Below are 21747 nucleotides of genomic sequence, written 5' to 3'. Positions count from 1 at the left end.
GGTGTTGCGACTCCTGGTTTCACAGAACCTTTGAGCCGGAAAGGACCTTCGGAGAGATCTATATGAGCAGGAAAAGAAAACGGACTCTAGCCCACAAGGAAAGTCCCCTTTAACAATCTCCTCTCCACTTCAGGAAGCATTCGGTCTTTGCAAATATGTAGCCATTTGCATGGGGTTCGCCCACACCGCCCCTGCAAGAAGCCATCCAAGTGGATAATTAGAGCTGAGCACAGACAAGGCATTTAACAAACACTTGTTGCTTGATAATCAATTCATGTCGTCCTTGCTCACTCTCTGATCAGTAATGCCTCCTGCGGATGCTTTCCATTTTTGCAAAGAATTCCACTGACTGACTCCATGGGCCCTCACCCTTGAGACAGCTACCTGGTTGCCCCTGTCCAGACCCCATCTTCCTGCTGCAGCCATGGGCTCCCACGGTCTCTCTCTCTCTCTCTCTCTCTCTCTCACACACACACACACACACGCACACACACGCACACACCAGCCTTACAGCACCCCAGATAGGCAATGCTTCCCACCCAAAAAGTCAGATGCACAGAACACCTGTGGGAAAAAGGCTGAGCATGAGATGGCCTGGTAAGTTCTCGCTGAAACAGATGCTCTATCACTGTATACCAGCCAGGCATTTCTCCTTAGATTCCTCTCTTCCCCAGTCCTTTTTCTTTTCTCTTCTCTTCTCCTTCTTTCTGTCTTTCTTAAGATTTTATTTATTTATTTGACAGAGATCACAAATAGGCAGAGAGGCAGGCGGGGGTTGTGGGGGGGGGGGAAGCAGGCTCCCCGCAGAGCAGAGAGCTCGATGCGGGACTCGATCCCAGGACGCTGGGATCATGACCCCAGCCGAAGGCAGAGGCTTTAGCCCACTGAGCCACCCAGGCGCCCCCGGTCCCCTATCTTAATCTCTGGCTCCCAAGAGCATTTATAACCTAGCTTCCCAACTTGGTGCCTCATCCCACTTCTCTTTAGTACCTGGATACAAAACCACAAGGCTCTGTCTGAACATGGGCCAAAACTCCCGACACCCACGGGAACGGGGTGCGTAAAATGCACACGTGAAGCTAATGGAGCGTAAGAAAACTCAGGGGCGATGGCAAGCTTTTCAGCATCACCCGGGGCCCAGGTCTGACACGGCCACACTTCATGATGCTTCAAGAGAAGACAAGTCACTGGATGTTCAGGGAGTTCTTTCCGATTTCCGATTTCTGTCCAGCAGGCGACCTCCGCTATGTCTGCATCTCTTCAGGACAGCTCAGCAGGATCTGGAAGGTTCTGCTCCTGCCCTGACCAGTGCACACACACCACTGCCCTCCAGGTTCAGTCGTCATGAATCAGGACTGTATGTTAAAAAAAATTCAGCCAAGCAGGAGGAGTCAAGATGGCGGAGAAGTAGCAAGCTGAGACTGCTTCAGCTAGCCGGAGATCAGCTAGATAGCTTATCTAAAGATTGCAAACACCTGAAAATCCATCGGCAGATCGAAGAGAAGAAGAACAGCAATTCTGGAAACAGAAAAACAACCACTTTCTGAAAGGTAGGACCGGCGGAGAAGTGAATCCAAAGCGACGGGAAGATAGACCCCGGGGGGAGGGGCCGGCTCCCGGCAAGCGGCGGAGCAACCGCGCACAAAATCAGGACTTTTAAAAGTCTGTTCCGCGGAGGGACATCGCTCCAGAGGCTAAACCGGGGCGAAGCCCACGCGGGGTCAGCGTGGCCTCAGGTCCCGCAGGGTCACAGAAGGATCGGGGGTGTCTGAGTGTCGCAGAGCTTGCGGGTATTGGAACGGGAAAGCCGGCTACAGAGACAGAGCCGACAGTAAGCTCGCAGCTCCGTGTTACCTTGAACCGGTCGCAGGCTCGGTGAGCTCGGAGCGCGGCCAGAGGTCAGGCAGACGGGAGTAACTGGGCGCTGTTCTCTGAGGGCGCACTGAGGAGTGGGGCCCTGGGCTCTCGGCTCCTCCGGGCCGGAGACCAGGAGGCCGCCATTTGTATTCCCGTCCTCTGGAACTCTACGGAAAGCGCTCAGGGAACAAAAGCTCCTGAAAGCAAACCCGAGCGGATTACTCACCCCGGCCCCGGGTAAGGGCGGTGTAATTCCGCCTGGGGCAAAGACACTTGAAAATCACTACAACAGGCCCCTCCCCCAGAAGATCAACAAGAAATCCAGCCGAGACCAAGCTCACCTACCAAGGAGTGCGGTTTCAATACCAAGGAGAGCAGCAGAATTCCAGAGGAGGAGAAAGCCAAGCACGGAACTCATGGCTTTTTTCCTGTGATTTTTTTTAGTCTTGCAGTTAATTTAATTTTTTCTTTTTCATTTTTTTTTTTTTTCTCGCCTTCGGGTAAAATTTTTTTTTTTTTTAACTGTTACCTTTTTCTTTTTTAACGATTTTTTACTAGTTTATCTAATATATATATATATTTTTTTACATTTTTCTTAGGTGTTTTCTTTTTTAAAAAAAAATTCTTTTCTTTTTTTTTTTTTTTTTTTTCTTTTTTCTTTCTTCCTTTTTGAACCTCTTTTTATCCCCTTTCTCCCCACTCACGATTTTGGATCTCTTCTAATTTGGCTAAAGCATATTTTCCTGGGGTTGTTGCCACCCTTTTAGTATTTTACTTGCCCCTTCATTTACTCTTATCTGGACAAAATGACAAGACGTAAAAATTCACCACAAAAAAAAGAACAAGAGGCAGTACCGAAGGCTAGGGACCTAATCAATACAGACATCGGTAATATGTCAGATCTAGAGTTCAGAATGACAATTCTCAAGGTTCTAGCCGGGCTCGAAAAAGGCATGGAAGATATTAGAGAAACCCTCTCGAGAGATATAAAAGCCCTTTCTGGAGAAATAAAAGAACTAAAATCTAACCAAGTTGAAATCAAAAAAGCTATTAATGAGGTGCAATCAAAAATGGAGGCTCTCACTGCTAGGATAAATGAGGCAGAAGAAAGAATTAGTGATATAGAAGACCAAATGACAGAGAATAAAGAAGCTGATCAAAAGAGGGACAAACAGCTACTGGACCACGAGGGGAGAATTCGAGAAATAAGTGACACCATAAGACGAAACAACATTAGAATAATTGGGATTCCAGAAGAAGAAGAAAGTGAGAGGGGAGCAGAAGGTATACTGGAGAGAATTATTGGGGAGAATTTCCCCAATATGGCAAAGGGAACAAGCATCAAAATTCAGGAGGTTCAGAGAATGCCCCTCAAAATAAATAAGAATAGGCCCACACCCCGTCACATAATAGTAAAATTTACAAGTCTCAATGACAAAGAGAAAATCCTGAAAGCAGCCCGGGAAAAGAAGTCTGTAACATACAATGGTAAAAATATTAGATTGGCAGCTGACTTATCCACAGAGACCTGGCAGGCCAGAAAGAGCTGGCATGATATTTTCAGAGCACTAAACGAGAAAAACATGCAGCCAAGAATACTATATCCAGCTAGGCTATCATTGAAAATAGAAGGAGAGATTAAAAGCTTCCAGGACAAACAACAACTGAAAGAATTTGCAAATACCAAACCAGCTCTACAGGAAATATTGAAAGGGGTCCTCTAAGCAAAGAGAGAGCCTACAAGTGGTAGATCAGAAAGGAACAGAGACCATATACAGTAACAGTCACCTTACAGGCAATACAATGGCACTAAATTCATATCTCTCAATAGTTACCCTGAATGTGAATGGGCTAAATGCCCCTGTCAAAAGACACAGGGTATCAGAATGGATAAAAAAACAAAACCCATCTATATGTTGCCTCCAAGAAACACATTTTAAGCCCGAAGACACCTCCAGATTTAAAGTGAGGGGGTGGAAAAGAATTTACCATGCTAATGGACATCAGAAGAAAGCAGGAGTGGCAATCCTTATATCAGATCAATTAGATTTTAAGCCAAAGACTGTAATAAGAGATGAGGAAGGACACTATATCATACTCAAAGGGTCTGTCCAACAAGAAGATTTAACAATTTTAAATATCTATGCCCCCAACGTGGGAGCAGCCAACTATATAAACCAATTAATAACAAAATCAAAGAAACACATAAACAACAATACAATAATAGTAGGGGACTTTAATATTCCCCTCACTGAAATGGACAGGTCATCCAAGCAAAAGATCAGCAAGGAAATAAAGGCCTTAAATGACACACTGGACCAGATGGACATCACAGATATATTCAGAATATTTCATCCCAAAGCAACAGAATACACATTCTTCTCTAGTGCACATGGTACATTCTCCAGAATAGATCACATCCTCGGTCCTAAATCAGGACTCAACCGGTATCAAAAGATTGGGATCATTCCCTGCATATTTTCAGACCACAATGCTCTAAAGCTAGAACTCAACCACAAAAGGAAGTTTGGAAAGAACCCAAATACATGGAGACTAAACAGTATCCTTCTAAAGAATGAATGGGTCAACCGGGAAATTAAAGAAGAATTGAAAAAAATCATGGAAACAAATGATAATGAAAATACAACGGTTCAAAATCTGTGGGACACAACAAAGGCAGTCCTGAGAGGAAAATATATAGCGGTACAAGCCTTTCTCAAGAAACAAGAAAGGTCTCAGGTACACAACCTAACCCTACACCTAAAGGAGCTGGAGAAGGAACAAGAAAGAAACCCTAAGCCCAGCAGGAGAAGAGAAATCATAAAGATCAGAGCAGAAATCAATGAAATAGAAACCAAAAAAACAATAGAACAAATCAACGAAACTAGGAGCTGGTTCTTTGAAAGAATTAATAAAATTGATAAACCCCTGGCCCGACTTATCAAAAAGAAAAGAGAAAGGACCCAAATAAATAAAATAATGAATGAAAGAGGAGAGATCACAACTAACACCAAGGAAATACAAACTATTATAAGAACATACTATGAGCAACTCTACGGCAATAAATTTGACAATCTGGAAGAAATGGATGCATTCCTAGAAACATATAAACTACCACAACTGAACCATGAAGAAATAGAAAGCCTGAACAGACCCATAACCAGTAAGGAGATTGAAACAGTCATTAAAAATCTCCAAACAAACAAAAGCCCAGGGCCAGACGGCTTCCCGGGGGAATTCTACCAAACATTTAAAGAAGAACTAATTCCTATTCTCCTGAAACTGTTCCAAAAAATAGAAATGGAAGGAAAACTTCCAAACTCATTTTATGAGGCCAGCATCACCTTGATCCCAAAACCAGACAAGGATCCCACCAAAAAAGAGAGCTATAGACCGATATCCTTGATGAACACAGATGCGAAAATACTCAACAAAATACTAGCCAATCGGATTCAACAGTACATTAAAAAGATTATTCACCACGACCAAGTGGGATTTATTCCAGGGCTGCAAGGTTGGTTCAACATCCGCAAATCAGTCAATGTGATACAACACATCAATAAAAGTAAGAACAAGAACCATATGATACTCTCAATAGATGCTGAAAAAGCATTTGACAAAGTACAACATCCCTTCCTGATCAAAACTCTTCAAAGTGTAGGGATAGAGGGCACATACCTCAATATCATCAAAGCCATCTATGAAAAACCCACCGCAAATATCATTCTCAATGGAGAAAAACTGAAAGCTTTTCCGCTAAGGTCAGGAACACGGCAGGGATGTCCATTATCACCACTGCTATTCAACATCGTACTAGAGGTCCTAGCCTCAGCAATCAGACAACAAAAGGAAATTAAAGGCATCCAAATCGGCAAAGAAGAAGTCAAATTATCACTCTTCGCAGATGATATGATACTATATGTGGAAAACCCAAAAGACTCCACTCCAAAACTGCTAGAACTTATACAGGAATTCAGTAAAGTGTCAGGATATAAAATCAATGCACAGAAATCAGTTGCATTTCTCTACACCAACAGCAAGACAGAAGAAAGAGATATTAAGGAGTCAATCCCATTTACAATTGCATCCAAAACCATAAGATACCTAGGAATAAACCTAACCAAAGAGACACAGAATCTATACTCAGAAAACTATAAAGTACTCATGAAAGAAATTGAGGAAGACACAAAGAAATGGAAAAATGTTCCATGCTCCTGGATTGGAAGAATAAATATTGTGAAAATGTCTATGCTACCTAAAGCAATCTACACATTTAATGCAATTCCTATCAAAGTACCATCCATCTTTTTCAAAGAAATGGAACAAATAATTCTAAAATTTATATGGAACCAGAAAAGACCTCGAATAGCCAAAGGGATATTGAAAAAGAAAGCCAACGTTGGTGGCATCACAATTCCGGACTTCAAGCTCTATTACAAAGCTGTCATCATCAAGACAGCATGGTACTGGCACAAAAACAGACACATAGATCAATGGAACAGAATAGAGAGCCCAGAAATAGACCCTCAACTCTATGGTCAACTAATCTTCGACAAAGCAGGAAAGAATGTCCAATGGAAAAAAGACAGCCTTTTCAATAAATGGTGCTGGGAAAATTGGACAGCCACATGCAGAAAAATGAAATTGGACCATTTCCTTACACCACACACAAAAATAGACTCAAAATGGATGAAGGACCTCAATGTACGAAAGGAATCCATCAAAATCCTTGAGGAGAACACGGGCAGCAACCTCTTCGACCTCTGCCGCAGCAACATCTTCCTAGGAACAACGCAAAAGGCAAGGGAAGCAAGGGAAAAAATGAACTACTGGGATTTCATCAAGATCAAAAGCTTTTGCACAGCAAAGGAAACAGTTAACAAAATCAAAAGACAACTGACAGAATGGGAGAAGATATTTGCAAACGACATATCAGATAAAGGACTAGTGTCCAGAATCTATAAAGAACTTAGCAAACTCAACACCCAAAGAACAAATAATCCAATCAAGAAATGGGCAGAGGACATGAACAGACATTTCTGCAAAGAAGACATCCAGATGGCCAACAGACACATGAAAAAGTGCTCCATATCACTTGGCATCAGGGAAATACAAATCAAAACCACAATGAGATATCACCTCACACCAGTCAGAATGGCTAAAACCAACAAGTCAGGAAATGACAGATGCTGGCGAGGATGCGGAGAAAGGGGAACCCTCCTACACTGTTGGTGGGAATGCAAGCTGGTGCAGCCACTCTGGAAAACAGCATGGAGGTTCCTCAAAATGTTGAAAATAGAACTGCCCTATGACCCAGCAATTGCACTATTGGGTATTTACCCTAAAGATACAAATGTAGTGATCCAAAGGGACACATGCACCCGAATGTTTATAGCAGCAATGTCCACAATAGCCAAACTATGGAAAGAACCTAGATGTCCATCAACAGATGAATGGATCAAGAAGATGTGGTATATATACACAATGGAATACTATGCAGCCATCAAAAGAAATGAAATCTTGCCATTTGCAACAACATGGATGGAACTAGAGCGTATCATGCTTAGCGAAATAAGTCAAGCAGAGAAAGACAACTATCATATGATCTCCCTGATATGAGGAAGTGGTGATGCAACATGGAGGCTTAAGTGGGTAGAAGAATAAATGAAACAAGATGGGATTGGGAGGGAGACAAACCATAAGTGACTCTTAATCTCACAAAACAAACTGAGGGTTGCCGGGGGGAGGGGGTTGGGGAGAAGGGGGTGGGATTATGGACATTGGGGAGGGTATGTGATTTGGTGAGTGCTGTGAAGTGTGTAAACCTGGTGATTCACAGACCTGGGGATAAAAATATATGTATATAAAAAATATATGTTTATAAAAAATAAAAAATAAAAAAAAAAAAAAAAAAAAAAAAAAATTCAGCCAAGCAAACATCATGCCTTACGGGGACACAACTCATACCCATCTTGTACTTTTTTTTTGGCCTTTAATGATAGAATATTAGTCAAGCGAATGACGGGTAGAAATCCCGCCAACCGAGACGGTTTTGTTGACCTGCTTTGGACAGATGAGCCGCTGAACGCTGCTAGGTCACAGGGTGTGCGGGGACATAGTAAGTCTATATTGGCACTTGCTTCCTAACCAAAGTGAAGGCAAGTCGGGGAGGCCCAGTCTACCAACCTCCAGAGAAGAACAACACGGAAGTGAAAACCTTACCACTTCTCACCATATCCGAGGCCTAAACTATTTCACTAGCTCTAAGTTCCCCAAAGACAAGGATGGTGCTCATTCCAACCAGATGTCCAAAAGCTCTACAGAATGGGAGAATGAAAAGAGCGTAAGCCCCAAATGCTGACTGAACCGTAGCTAGGAGGAAAGTTGAAATGAAAGGCCACGGGTTGTTTTTTTTTTTTTTTAATAATTTATTTATTATTTATCTGACAGAGAGAGACACAGCGAGAGAGGGAACACAAGCAGGGAGAGTGGGAGAGGGAGAAGCAGGCTTCCTGCTGAGCAGGGGGCCGATGTGGGGCTCCAACCCAGGACCCTGGGATCATGACCTGAGCCGACGGCAGAGGCTTAACTGACTGAGCCACTCAGCGTCCCCACAGGTTTTTGTTGTTGTTGTTGTTGTTTTAATGCCAAAAATGCTGAGGCACATTTGGCATTTGAGGTAGCTCAGTCCATTAAGCATCTGTCTTTGGCTCAGGTCTCGATCCCGGGGTCCCCTGTCTCCAGCTCCCAGCTCCGCAGGGGAGCCTGATTCTCCCTCTCCCTCTGTCCCTCCCCCCTGCTCATGTGGTCTCTCTCTCTCTCTGTGAAATAAATAAAATCTTAAAAAATAAAAAGGCAAAAATGCTGAGATTTAAAAAAAAATTTTCTTGAGCTTTGGACTCAAAAGCTTTGAAATGAAAAGCTCTGCCACGATATCCTGTTTTATAACAGGATCAGAAGAAAGACGAGAAAACCTCCACAAGTCAGTTACCGTGACAACACTGAAGGATGTAAAAACGTTCGCCAGGTTGAAGGGTCTTCCTCCACAGTTTTGTGCTCAATCTGTACGTTGTCACCGTAAAAATGACAGATCTGTCTTTAAAGAGTTCCTCCTCGAGATTCTACCTTAACGATAGTAGTTTATGGTGATACAGCTTCTAACCTTGGGACTATAATACGTGTTTACTTGGTTGAAGAAAACTGTATTCTTTCACTTTATCTCGGTAAAAGAAAATGAGATTTAAATTTACTCTTCAACTTCATAGTATCTGACCCACTGACAATGCCCTCATCAATTTGTCTCCTTGCAAGTCTAAAAAAAAAAAAGGTGGTAACCGTTAGAAAATACTTAAAAATAGAAAGCAGACCTTCTCACTCTTTCCAAAATAACAGATTTGGAGCCATTAGGTCTGTGATACCTTTTAACAAACTCCCTAGGTGCTTCTAATGCCCACCGAGGTTTGGGAATCAGGCAGAAGGAATCCCCAGCTAAGACATCACAGGACTGTCTTCACTGTGATATAATTTGCATACCATAAAATTCCCTCTAAAAGCACATAATGAGTGGTTTTTGGCCAACTCACATAATTACACAAATATCACCAACTACCTAAATTTAGAACATTTTCATCATCTCAAAATGAAATGCCATACCCATTAGGAGCCCCTACCACTCCCCTCTCTCCCCGTTCCTGGAAACCACAAATCTACGTTCTGTGTCTATGGCTTTTTCGCCCGGTCTGGGTATCTCGTGTAAATGGAGCCATTCAATATGTGGTTTTATGTGTCTGGCTTCTTGCACTTTGCATGATATTTTCAAAGGAATCCTTGTCGCGGGGTAAGTATCTGCTTATACTTTGCTCCTCTTTATGCCTCAGTGATCTCCCCCTGTAGGGTCCAGCGTATTTTTGTTCATCTACTTATGATGCGATAGACACTTGGGTTGTTTCTGGACACCACGAAGAACATCACTACAAACATTCACGTATAGGTTTTCGTGTGCAGGTTTAAAATTCTCTTGGGTACGTATCTAGGAGTGGAATCGCTGGGTCCAACCCACACTTTCCCTGTAGCTCCACGTCCGTATCTGAACGATTGGCTGCTCACTGGCGACCCCACCAAACAGCCTACACTGTTGATCGGTAAGTAGCCTTTTCAGAGTAACTCAACTTCCGAGAATACAACAAACAATAAATTCCTTTTGTCTCCTTGGTCTTTTTTATTTTTAATGGGTCTTCCGTGTACTGCCAACATGCATGACTCCTGCGGCATCCGCGAAAATTCCAACAGATTGCCAGTTTTGAGAACAGCGGAGGTACGAGGAATGTGGGGTGCACGTAAGTGTGACCTTAACGTTGCAAATTAAAATGGATTCTCTGCAAGAAAACAACGAAGCCCACATAGGAGCAGATGAATAGTAAGGATGGAGGTCTAACAGCTTTGCACCAGAGTCTGTTAAATAAAAATTAATAAAGCCAAAATAAGAAACACATACGAACACACACACACACACATGTATGCCGAGCTACCTCGATCAACTAACTGTGCCACACAAAAGCATCTTTCTTGTCTCACATTTGTTCAACACAGATGGGCAGAAAAAACCAGAGAGATGCTTCTGGGCATAGAAGTTTCTCAGGGCAACCTTTATCAACAGGGAATTACTAGGGCCGTTCTATCCAGGGAACTGGAAAAGTATCCAATTATTTGGAACAAAGAAAAGCTCGAAGAATGCTTTAGAAAGTGTTCTACTGGAAAACTTACCCAGCAACTCACATTAGCTCCTGGTGTAATAAAGTTAAATGGAAATCCACTCGTTGAAAGAAAAATTAAAACAAGAAATCAAGAGAAGGACTGGCTATTTGGCAAATGACTTCAAAAGCTGAAATCCTAGTGTACTCCTCCAAGCTTCATTCATAAACATAATAAAACCTTTATACATACATATGGACGCTTTATCAGAAGTGCTGAAAAACAGCTGCCAGTTCCCCTGGGTTTCAGTTGAGGGTCTAAGAAGATATTTGTGTTTTCCTTAAAAATAAATGTCATTTGGGTTTTTTTTCCCTGCTAATTCGTGAATTTAGTTATTCTTATTGCAAATTCCCCTATGCCCATTCTCCTGAATACTGAGGCAATGAAAAAAAAAAAAAGTATGGAAAGATGGGTTCCAGGCATAGCCTAGTCTATAAATAAGTCAGGTAACTTGGATTAAAATCAATGGTCACAAAGCCATTGAAACTCTGTAAACACTTGAGTCATCACAATTTGACACAACAAGAGTTACACATACACCACAAACAGAGTGCTTTAGGAATCCACACACTGGGACAAAGACCTTGGGCTCCTTTCTCATGTTTCCATCAACTGCGCCCTTCTATTTTGGTTGATGTCTCACTCATCCTCCATCCAACCTGGGCTTGGATGGAGCATCACTCTGGGTTGCTGGAGTCCGGCTTTCTGGGGGCCAGATGATAAAACCCAAAAGGGTGGAAGAAATCGCTCTCCAAGTGGGAGAGGCTTGGTCAAAGGGAGGTGAGAGGTGAAAGGGAGGTGAGAGGGAGGTGAGCAGATCAGACATGTCGGCTCTCCCATGGCCTACTCAAAGGCATGGCTCTTCTCTGTAACCCTTCCAGAGAAGTGAACACACTTGCTAGGTGTGACCCACACAGCTCTCTGCAGTTCACTATTAACACTAGCCAGCATCATGTGACATTCTCCGTCTCTCACCCACTCTCACTGCTCTGGGCTTATACAGCCTAAATAAAGTATTAATGCTTAATCCTTGCCTCAGGCTCTGCTTTCTAGAGAAACAGAGCTAAGACATCCCCCTCAAGTGATCTTCTTCCTTTAGAAATGAAAAATATAAATAAATGAAGCTACTGGATTTAAAGTGTACAAAAACTAATACATAAGGGATAAAATATGACTCATACATTACACAAAACTAACCTTGGCCTTCATTACTGGCTTGAAATACCCCTTCAACGTCCAAATGGTAAAATATATCCTAGGGGCACCTGGGTGGCTCAGTCAGTTAAGCATCTGCCTTCCGCTCAGGTCATGATCCCAGTGTCCTGAGATCAAGTCCCACATCGGGCTCCTTGCTTAGCAGGGAGCCTGCTTCTCCCTCTCCTGCTCCCCAACTTGTGTTGAATCTCTCTCCCTCTTTCTTTCAAATGAAATCTTAAAAATAAATAAATAAATAAATAAATTAATTAATTAATTAAATCCTAAGCGGTATCTAAAGTCAGCATCTCTCCAAAAAGAGGACCTGAATACCTATGATCATTTCACCGCTAAGTGATCACATGTGCATTTCTGGCCTTCCAGTTATCAATGGAACTAAACAACACTGAGCACCATCTCTTTAAATGCAATTACCTATTGTGCAAATAAGAGGTCCCCCCTTAACACTAACTTAGGTCCCTGAAAACGGTAGGATATTAGCAATAGCTCAATATCCAGAAACTAGACACAAACCCATTTTTGGCAATAGCCAAGTTTTGGTAGGAATATAGCACAAGCCTGTCCCGATACCAGAACTCCTGGGGCTCCTGGGCCCCAAGCTCATGGTCCCCTTGCATGACAAAACACCCTGGAGGGATATAACTATGGGGAGATAAGGAGAGTTGGGGACTTCCCAGAGTCTCTTAAAGCCTGCTTTGATGGCCTTGCTGAGTTTACACAAAAACAGCACTATTGCATTAACTTAACCACTGGAACTTCCTGTTAGCCATCTGGCTGAACACTATTTAATCTTTTCTCCTCTGCCTTTGGTGATATTGCCTTACTTCTGGATTCTTATCTCTGACAATTATTTCAAAGTCTCCTTCACCCCTCCTTTAAACGCTTTTCTGCAGGGCTCTCTCCAGCATGATCGTCATGGGTGATCTCCTGCGTTTCAAGGCCTTGTTTCTCCGCTGGGCTGTCATGTGTGGTTGTATAGGTTGGTCACTGCACAATGGTGCCAGGCCAAGGGGGCAAATAGGGGTGAAATCCATTCTGCTCTCTGTGTGCCAAGCCAGGCACCCACAGGACTCCCCAGATTCTCATCTCTAGCTCAGGTGTCCCCTGAGTCATAGACATCTGGTCCAAGCAAGGCTGGCCACCTCTCCCTGAATATCCTCCAAGGAACCACACATGCAACACGGATCCATCTCGCCACCTCCAAACTCTTCCTCCCTCACGTCCCTGGCTCTCAGCGTGGGGCTCCATCACACAAAGCAGAAAGCTCAGGAGAGCCTGAGCATTCTCCTTCCCCGACCTGCCGTCCCCTGTCTGACAGACTCCATCCCCTCCTCCGAGCCACAGCTGTGCATGAGGAGCTGACCTCATTACTTCTTTTCTCATTTCATCTGCCCAGCCCATGCTTACCAGTCCCTAAATCCTTCACTCTGCTGCAAAAGCAATCTTGCCACAGTATTTTGCTCATGTCAGGCCACTACTTCGATTCCTTTCAGAGCTTTCCACTGCCCAGAGGACAAAGTCTCAGCTTCTTAGAGTACCTCCTGGGGTCACCCGTGGGTCAGATCTCTAACTCCCTCTCACCGTTTTGCTCCTTGCTCATGCTGAACATGTCACTGTTCCCTTGCTGTCTGGCCTTTGCTGCACAGGAAACTCTATGTGGAATCCCTGAGTCCAGGTCTCGTCTTCAAAGATGTGTCTGACACACAGTAAAGCTGCTGACCCTCTTCTTCGAGCCCCCAGATGTCCACACTAACACCCGCAATGCTTGTTGGCATCTGGGTTTCTCAGACTCCTCCCGGACGACAGTGTTCCAACACCAAGCCAGTCTCCCATTTGACTTTGGGCCCCTACAGCCCCACACAGCAGCCAGCACTGAGACCATCCCCATCCAAAAAATCCCAAACGGATCTAAAAATAAGCAGATTAGCCAGAGCAAGGTACTACAAGTGTAACCTGGGCTTTAAACTAGTTATATTTGTATGTGGCACAGAAACGGGGACAGAACATTAACGGTGCCCAAGCGCTCTGTGAAGAGACCAGGGTTTAAGGGACATGAGAAGCATCTGGAAGAGAGGGAGGTGGACAGGAAGACGGAGAAGAGTGATTCGTGGCAGCTGGAGCAGGGTGCACGGCCTTGGCCTGGGTCACAGGGCAGGGGAGGCCCCAGAGGTGGAGTGGAAAGGAAGGTGGGTATGGCTAGCCTGGCCAGGCAGACACATATGCATATGACCCCAGGAGTCAGGAGGTCACAGAGGCACAGCAGGAGGACAGCAAGCACCTGCTCTAATAGGCACTTCCCTTCCCAAAGAGGGTCAGGTCCAAAAATGTAAACAGCAGCCCGCAGCCATGCAAAACGGGTCTAAGAAAGCCATCTAGGGGAGAGTCAGAAAGACAGCCCTTAGGCTAAGGAACAAAATCTTTCTTTCATATTTGGGGTCTGCACAATCCTTCCTAGCACTGACTGGCTTCGGAAAGGCATTTCCCATCCCCAACCCCTTCCTCGGGCCTCCCCATCTTAGCTGCAGGGTGTCCCCTCCTCCAAGAAGCCTTCCTTGATCTCCCGGAGTTTTCCAGGGACACACTCTCCAAACACCCAAGACTTCTCCTTCACAACCCCGCTCATAAGGGTAATCAAATACATACTCATTTAAAATCTGCTTCCCAAGTGAGGAAGATAAGCTCTTTGAGGGAAGGGACGCTTCTCTATCATTATGATAATATCCCCAGCATCCAAAAGTCTACCCAGGACTTGGGTGAGGCCCAGTAAGTGTCTGTTGAATGAATGAGTCAATCAATCCAACAGATAAGGATGAATCAATAAGTGAATCAAAGTTCCCTATATCTAGAATATAGGACCAAGGGAGCCAGCCAGGTGACTGTGCGCGTATCGGAGAAGGTGGGGAAGCGAGAGGACGGCCAGTCCTACCAGAGATAACAGAGATCCCAGAGTAGGAGTCAGTAGCTTGAGGGCCCCTCTGCACCCCCCCACTCCCTGCTTACCATATAGCCCGTGAACTCCTGAATTAAGATCGTCTTATGTGCTTGAAAAAGAGGGGGGTGCCCAGGCGGCTCAGTCGGTTAAGCTTCTGCCTTCGGCTCAGGTCATGGTCCCAGGGTCCTGGGATCCAGCCCTGTAGTTGGGGTCTCTGCACAACAAGAAGTCTGCTTCTCCCTCTGCCTCTCCCCCTCCCTTCCCTGGCGTGTTCTCCCCCTGCCCTCCCCCTCATGCTCTCTCAAATAAATAAATAAAATCTTAAAAAAAAAAAAAAAGTCCTTGAAAAAGAATCAAAAGAATGTTTTGTAACATGCAAAACCAGGGATTTTTACTTTTTTTTTTTTTTTTGGGTACACATTGATTTTTTTTTAACCAAGAATATACCACTCTCTAATTAATAAAATACAGACTCATTTAAAATCTGCTTCCAATGTGAAGAAGATAAGCTCTTTGAGGGGAGGGATGCTGCTCTATCATTATCATAATATCCCCAGCATCCAACAAAAGAAATAAAATCTTAAAAAAAATAGTCCTTGAAAAAGAATCAAAAGAACAATGCTTTGTAACATACAAAACCAGGGATTTTTACTTTTTTTTCGTACACATGGAGTTTTTTTTAACCAAGAATATACCATTCTCTAATTAAAAAAAATAAAATAAAGACAATAACGCAGATTTTAGAAAGCCTCCTTTTCCACTCCTCCACCTCCAGCCCCTTTGCAACAGAGTGGCTAATTCCGGACGAGAAGGGGCCCACAGCCTTGCTGATCTCAGGATCATATGGTCCAATTTCTGCATTTCACAGATGGGAGCTGTGCCTATAGACACTCTGCCTCCGAAACTTCAAAGTCCGGTAACCGTGCAAAGCTACTTGTGTGTTTGTTTTGAGGAAGTTTAAGATGCGAATGACCAGAAATAGTCCCACTTCCTTTTTCCTAGAAACCCCAGTCACCTCTTTGGCAGGAACACGCCCCTCGAGCCCCGGGGGGACGGGAACGAGCCAGCCACCCCGAGGGGGCAGCTGCAGGCTGCTTTCTGGGCCATTCCCGTTAAAAGAGCAGCTGGCCCTCCAGGTACCAGGACACTCCCACGATGCAGGCCTGTCATCATCAGCCCCACTTAGGGTCCCCCTGGGTAGGCGGAGGTGACCGTTAAGTCAGGTGGGTGCCGACAAGGGAAGTAAGGGGGCCGAGGCTGAGTCAACACGGGAATGGGATTGTATTTCACATCCTGCCTCGACACACAGATCTGTGAGCCCTCCCCCCACACACATCGAACCTTCAGTGTTTCCATCCTCCAGGAGGCAGGACGGTCAAGCACAGAGCTCTCTTAGCTACGTGAGCACTGCTCTCCCGAGACCACGTTGATAGAGAACGCGCCACTCCTTCTTCTATACACCTTCTCCAGCCTTCTCGCAGACCACTCGAGAGCCCACCTGTTGGGGTCCTGGAGCCCCCAGGAAGGCCCAGGAAGCCCAGAAGCCCTGGGGACAAGGAGGTGGCGTCCTAACTCAATTCAGAAATGCACAAGGGTCCTGCATTATCTATTAGAACAAATATCCCTGAGCAGCCCCAGCGTTTCCCAAAGAACCTTCCGAGAAATGCCAGCCAGTGAGCTACTCTGGGGAAAAGGAAGCGATGCGTGCTGAAGTTAGGGAAACCCCTCATTTGTGACTGTCTTCCGGGAGCTTCCGTCTCATTAGTACATTCCATGTTCCGGATAATCCCACAGTAGCTAAACCTGCTTGACTTGATTTGAACCCGCTGTTCACTAGAGAAACCTTTTGAGATCCCGGAGCGGAAAACAGCCCTAGACCACGAGATTGGGTTCAACACAGATGCCCCGGGGCGGCGGGTCACTTTCCGGGGAGGATCCCCGATCCTGAAGGGTGGGCTTCCCGAGCCACCGCGGATCCCCACCACCCAGCACGGCAGGGGAAAGCCTGAACCCACCACAGCCTCCGAGGCCGGTTTCCGAGGCAAACGACTAGCCGCTGGGAGAGGTAAGGGGGACAGAGAAACGCGGGGACCCGTGTAACATGCTCCCCAGCGCGAGGACTCACCATTGGTGGCCGTGTTGACATAGTAGCGCCGGCCCTGGGGAGACAAGTAGCTCTGCCAGCCAGGTGGAAGGGCGACAGTGTGGCTCTCCTCTCCGGGCGGAGGGGGCACCATTCCAGGCTTCTGTGGAAGAGGAAAGGAAAGGTCACACGTGCCCGACATTTCGGTGACTGTGGTTTCAACCAGTTTGGGACCAGGAAGTCGGAGGCAGGTGAAGTCACTTTGGAAGAGCTGATGCTGGGGAGACGGGAAGATGGGGGGACAGGAGGTGGCCCGCTGGCCTCCCTGGGGGGGAGGAGGTCACAGACCACACACGTGGGATTTGAGGGCTTGCCCAAGCGTGCCATTGCGGAAGGGACAGCTTCCCAAAGAGGACAGTGAGCAAGAGCTGGACCTTCTTCCCGGAGAGCCCCCTGCACGGCACTCACTGGGTGGGCTGTGTGGGCTGCAGGGACCCCGGTCTTCTGCGCATGCCCACTGTGGAATCCAAAGCCTGGAGCCCCAGGACCACCACGGACAGCAGCAGGCGAGGCCCAGGACCTGCTGGACCTGGGCGAACCCACCAGAACTTAACACAAATCTCAGCCAGTTTCTTTTTTTTTCTTTAAGATTTTATTTATTTATTTAATAGAGAGAGAGAGAGTGCATGAGAGGGAGAGTTAGAGGGAGAAGCAGACACCCCATGGAGCAGGACTCGATCCTGGGACTCCAGGATCACGACCTGAGCCGAAGGCAGTCGCTTAACCCACGGAGCCACCCAGGCACCCTCAGCAAGTCTCTTTAGAGCGAGATCTAAAGCCTTCCATAACCACGCCGAGAACCAAAGAAGGGCTCAATGGGGCTTTTCTGGTCCAGTGTCCAAATCTCTCAGGGGGATCTAGAGGGAACCAGGACCCATGGCCAAACCACCGCTCCCTTTCCACCATGGGTACTTTGTGCACTTATGTGTGGTTTAATCTTTTTTTTCCTTAAAGATTTTTATTTATTTATTTGAAAGAGAAAGAGAGAGAGAGCACATGATTAGAAGCCAGGGGCTGAGGGAGAGGGAGACGCAAACTCCTGGCTGAGCAGAGAGCCCGATGCGGGGCTCGATCCCAGGACCCTGAGATCATGACCTGAGCCAAAGGCAGATGCTTAACCATCTGAGCCACCCAGGTGCCCTGATTTCATCTTTTGCCCATAGAGAACAGTACTCTTCTTCTTCTTTTTTTTCGTAAAATATTTTATTTATTTATTTGACAGACAGATATCACGAGTAGGCAGAGCGGCAGGCGGTGGGGGTGGGGGCGGAGAGCAGGCTCCCCACGGAGCAGAGAGCCCGATGCGGGGCTCGATCTCAGGACCCTGAGATCATGACCCGAGCCGAAGGCAGAGGCTTTAACCCACTGAGCCACCCAGATGCCCCGAGAACTGTATTCTTAAAAATACAAATGAGAGAAAAGATATATATATATAAGAGAGAGAAAGCAGGTGAACCCAAGATCCAAGAGAGGTGACTTCCGGCGGTGACAGGAAGAGCAAATTTTTCTCCTCTCCTTTTTACTTCTCTCTTGCATCTCAATGTCCCTCAAACAACAAAAATAAGCCGTGAGCTAAAGAACATTTAAAAATAAGGAAAGAGGGTCCAAATTAGTCCACGCGGCGGCTGTGCCTTCTGAAGGTAGTTAAGTAGATTCAACCACGCAGGGAGAGGGGCCGTGAATTTCTCAGCAAAGCTGGGCTCTGTTCAGATGCATTAAAAACGAATCCGCTTCTCAGCGTGCCCGTGTCCTCAGCCCCTCTCTGTCCTGCCCACCAAGGCACTTGTGGTCCCTCAGGACGGCTACTTAGGAAAACCAGCTAAACATTCGAAGCAAGCAGTAGGGACAGCGGCTCTCCGCCCACCCTGCCCTCCTGTTGTCTGAAGTTGCAAAACCAGCTACTTTGGCCTGTGGCATAGCCTCACCAGGGATCGGGTCCCTCCTAGATGCTCCCGGGACCCTGGGGAACCACGGCCTCTCCATGGCCAACCTGGTTCACGGCTGTTAACCCGCAGTATCAGTGTGGAAGGTGGTCTTTTGACTACTGGGCACTGGACGCCAACCAGGAGATCTCACCAACAGAGCACATGTGCTGAGCCCAAACCCACACCTGAGTGTGTGTCCAGCTGGGCCTCCAGACACCTGCTCTGGCGTCTCCCGGGTTGCAAGGTGGTCCAAATACTTCACGCACACAGTCTCTCGATGAGTAGTGTGCATGCACGTAGGAAGTATCCCACACACAGGAGAGGTGTATCTTGGCTGAGTGGGGCTGGGGGGTCACACACGAATAGGGAGCTTAGGAGGCTTAAGTTAAGAGACGAATATTCTAGAACCAGGGGGTACCATGCCGGGCCGCTCTGCTAGAGTCAACGTCTTCGAGCATCCAAGATGGGAAGGCTACGTTTGGTGCTTCTCCCAGCAGCCGGGGAGGAAACGGGTCATCCATAAAGGGTAGGAAGCAAGGGCCGGATACCGACACAGCCGGAAATAGGGTGCAGAGAGGAGAGGGACCCAGGAGCACCGTGGAAACAGCCCTCCGGCCTGGGCCTCAATCCTGACTCAGCCCCTGAGCGGACACAGGATAGGAAAGTGACTCAGCCGACTGCCTTTACCCAGAGGAGGAGGAGGACAGGAGCCCTGTGGGGGAGGCTCCTAGGAGGGTGCCTGGCACCAGGAACGCTCCATGACAGCGGGAGGGGGTGTGTTTAAGAGCCCAGCGAGACGAGGCTTCATACAGCCTCTGCTCCCCTGAGAGGGGAAGGTCAGGGGCCCCGCACCCCAGCCTGCTCCACCACGCTTGAAATGTCGCTAGTAACTGCCACTTCTCCCCAGGCCTCTGTTTCCAAGACTCTGCAGCTCAGCTGGCAAGCACACACCTGCTGCGGAGGGAACGCGTTCGGAGGTTGACCAGTTGGATCTGCAGAGAAACCTGGGTAGGGGGCAGGGAGACCACCATCCAAGCAGGGCTGGTTGAGGGACCGGACTGAACTTCCGACCCTCCACGCCCCACCTCGGACAGAGCAAACGGACACCTGCCCCGTCTCCATGGTGCTTTCCTCTTGAAAATCACTCTAGGGGGTTTATGTAACCCTGGGGGCTCAGAACAAGCTCTGGTTTGCATGGGGGGACACTGATGACCAAGGAGGCACTGTGACCACCTACCCTGAGGTCTCGCCCATCTAGGAAATGCTGGACCCTCCAAGCCCAACCCTCCTGAAGGTGGCTGCGGGGGAGGGATCTCTGCATCTCTGCTACTGAGCCAGGAAGGGCCAAGTGGCGCTGGAAGAGAGGGGAAACCGCCCCCCCCCACACTAGGGCCAATGCCTACTTCCTAATTTGGCTAATGCACCCAAGGCCGTCCCCTTATCCCCCTCCAGCAGGACCCCGGCTCCTTGCTCTGCCTGTCACCTGCCTGTGCTCTGTCCCCATCCCCCCGAGGCCGCCACAATTCCCTTACCTTTGTTCTCACCCAGAAAGAAGTTCCCCTAGTTGGTGGCCTGAGACACATCCAGAGTGGAAAGATGCAGAGACCCCTGGGAACATATCCCAAAGAACTGAAAACGGCACCGAAACAGTTGTGAATCCACGTTTGCAGCAGCGCTATCCATAAGGACCAAAAGGCAGACACAACCCAAGGGTCCATCAACTGATGAGGGGGTCAACAAAACACTGTGTGTCCAGAGAAATACCCAGTTGTGGAAAGGAAGGAGGCTCTGCTCCACGCTACCACGTGAATGAGCCTTGAAGCCATGCATACGATTCCATTTATACGAAATGCCCGGAAGAGGGAAATCCACAGAAACAGAAAGCAGATGAGTGGGGTTGCCAGGGTTTGGGGCGGGGGGAGGGAAGGACGGGTCCAGGGGTTCCTCTTTGGGGTCGATATAAATGTTGCACCATAGTATGAGTGTATAAATATCACTCGTGATATATTTTATGTCATGTGTATTTCACAACTTTTTAAAAAACATCGTTTTTAAGCTGCAAGGGAGCAGACTCTCCACATGCAGCAGGCTCTCTCCCTGAAAAGGCACAAAGCACCCACATGACCTCATCGCTTGTGGTCATGGGGGGACTGGCCTCCTGGGAGAGCTGCCCCCCCCCCAGCCATCAAGACAATGCAGCGTGAATAACGACCCAATAATTAAGGTCTCTGTCAAGCTTTCTCTCCTAATTTGCTTCCTTCAAGTTAAACCCTTCCCTTCCCTTCCCTAGTCCAGTGGCTTCTCCCCTTCCTTTCTGAAAGCTCCTTCCCATGGGAAGAGGAACAAGAAGCAGAGGTGACACAGGCCCAGAGATTGGGGCCCTACTGACAATGAGCAAGATCCAAGGGAGTGGGAGTGAGGGTAGGAGGGTGAAGGTAGTTTCCTCCAACTTAGAAATTCTAACCTCATGCACATCACAGCTTTGTGGGAATCATAAAATGTTGTCTCTTCCTCCAGATGGGCCATCGCCCTGACTGCCAGGCTGGATTTCAGCCTCCCCTGGGTCCCCTTGTTCAGTCAACAACCTACTCAACTCTTTATGGAGACCTATCCTCTGAGGATCTGAAGATAACTGTGTATCTCCTGCCCCACAAAATGGAGTCATGCGTTCATGTACACCCTCACCCTATTTCCTATAGAGTATCAGGAGGCTTCTAGATGACTCAGAGCCCTAATCTAGCCGGTAATCACGAGCTCAGATCCCATATGCATCCATCGATAACGACTTTTATTAAGCACCAAATGTTGATGGGCTCCAAGGACTAGGTCAGATGCTTTACACACTTACCTCTAGTTCTGACAACTGAAACCTGCCATGTTCCCATTTTGAAACGAGGAATCTGGGGCTCAGAGAATGTAATAAC

The 21747-nt window shown here is 46.9% G+C and overlaps 1 protein-coding gene across 5 annotated transcripts in view; it reads right to left on the bottom strand.

Moving 5' to 3' along the window:
• The window catches only part of GAS7 (growth arrest specific 7), a 209353-nt gene that overhangs the window by 72406 nt on the left and 115200 nt on the right, over window positions 1-21747 (bottom strand). For all 5 annotated transcript variants that reach the window (XM_059147264.1, XM_059147267.1, XM_059147268.1 and 2 more), the window contains exon 2: window positions 16881-17001. In XM_059147264.1, the coding sequence (XP_059003247.1) occupies window positions 16881-17001 (121 nt within the window). The remainder of the gene's footprint in view (window positions 1-16880; window positions 17002-21747) is intronic.

Source organism: Mustela lutreola, chromosome 15 (genome assembly GCF_030435805.1).
Source record: "Mustela lutreola isolate mMusLut2 chromosome 15, mMusLut2.pri, whole genome shotgun sequence".
Lineage (NCBI taxonomy): Eukaryota > Metazoa > Chordata > Mammalia > Carnivora > Mustelidae > Mustela > Mustela lutreola.
Note: the sequence above shows the minus strand (reverse complement) of the source record. Positions and strands in the feature narration are given on the sequence as shown.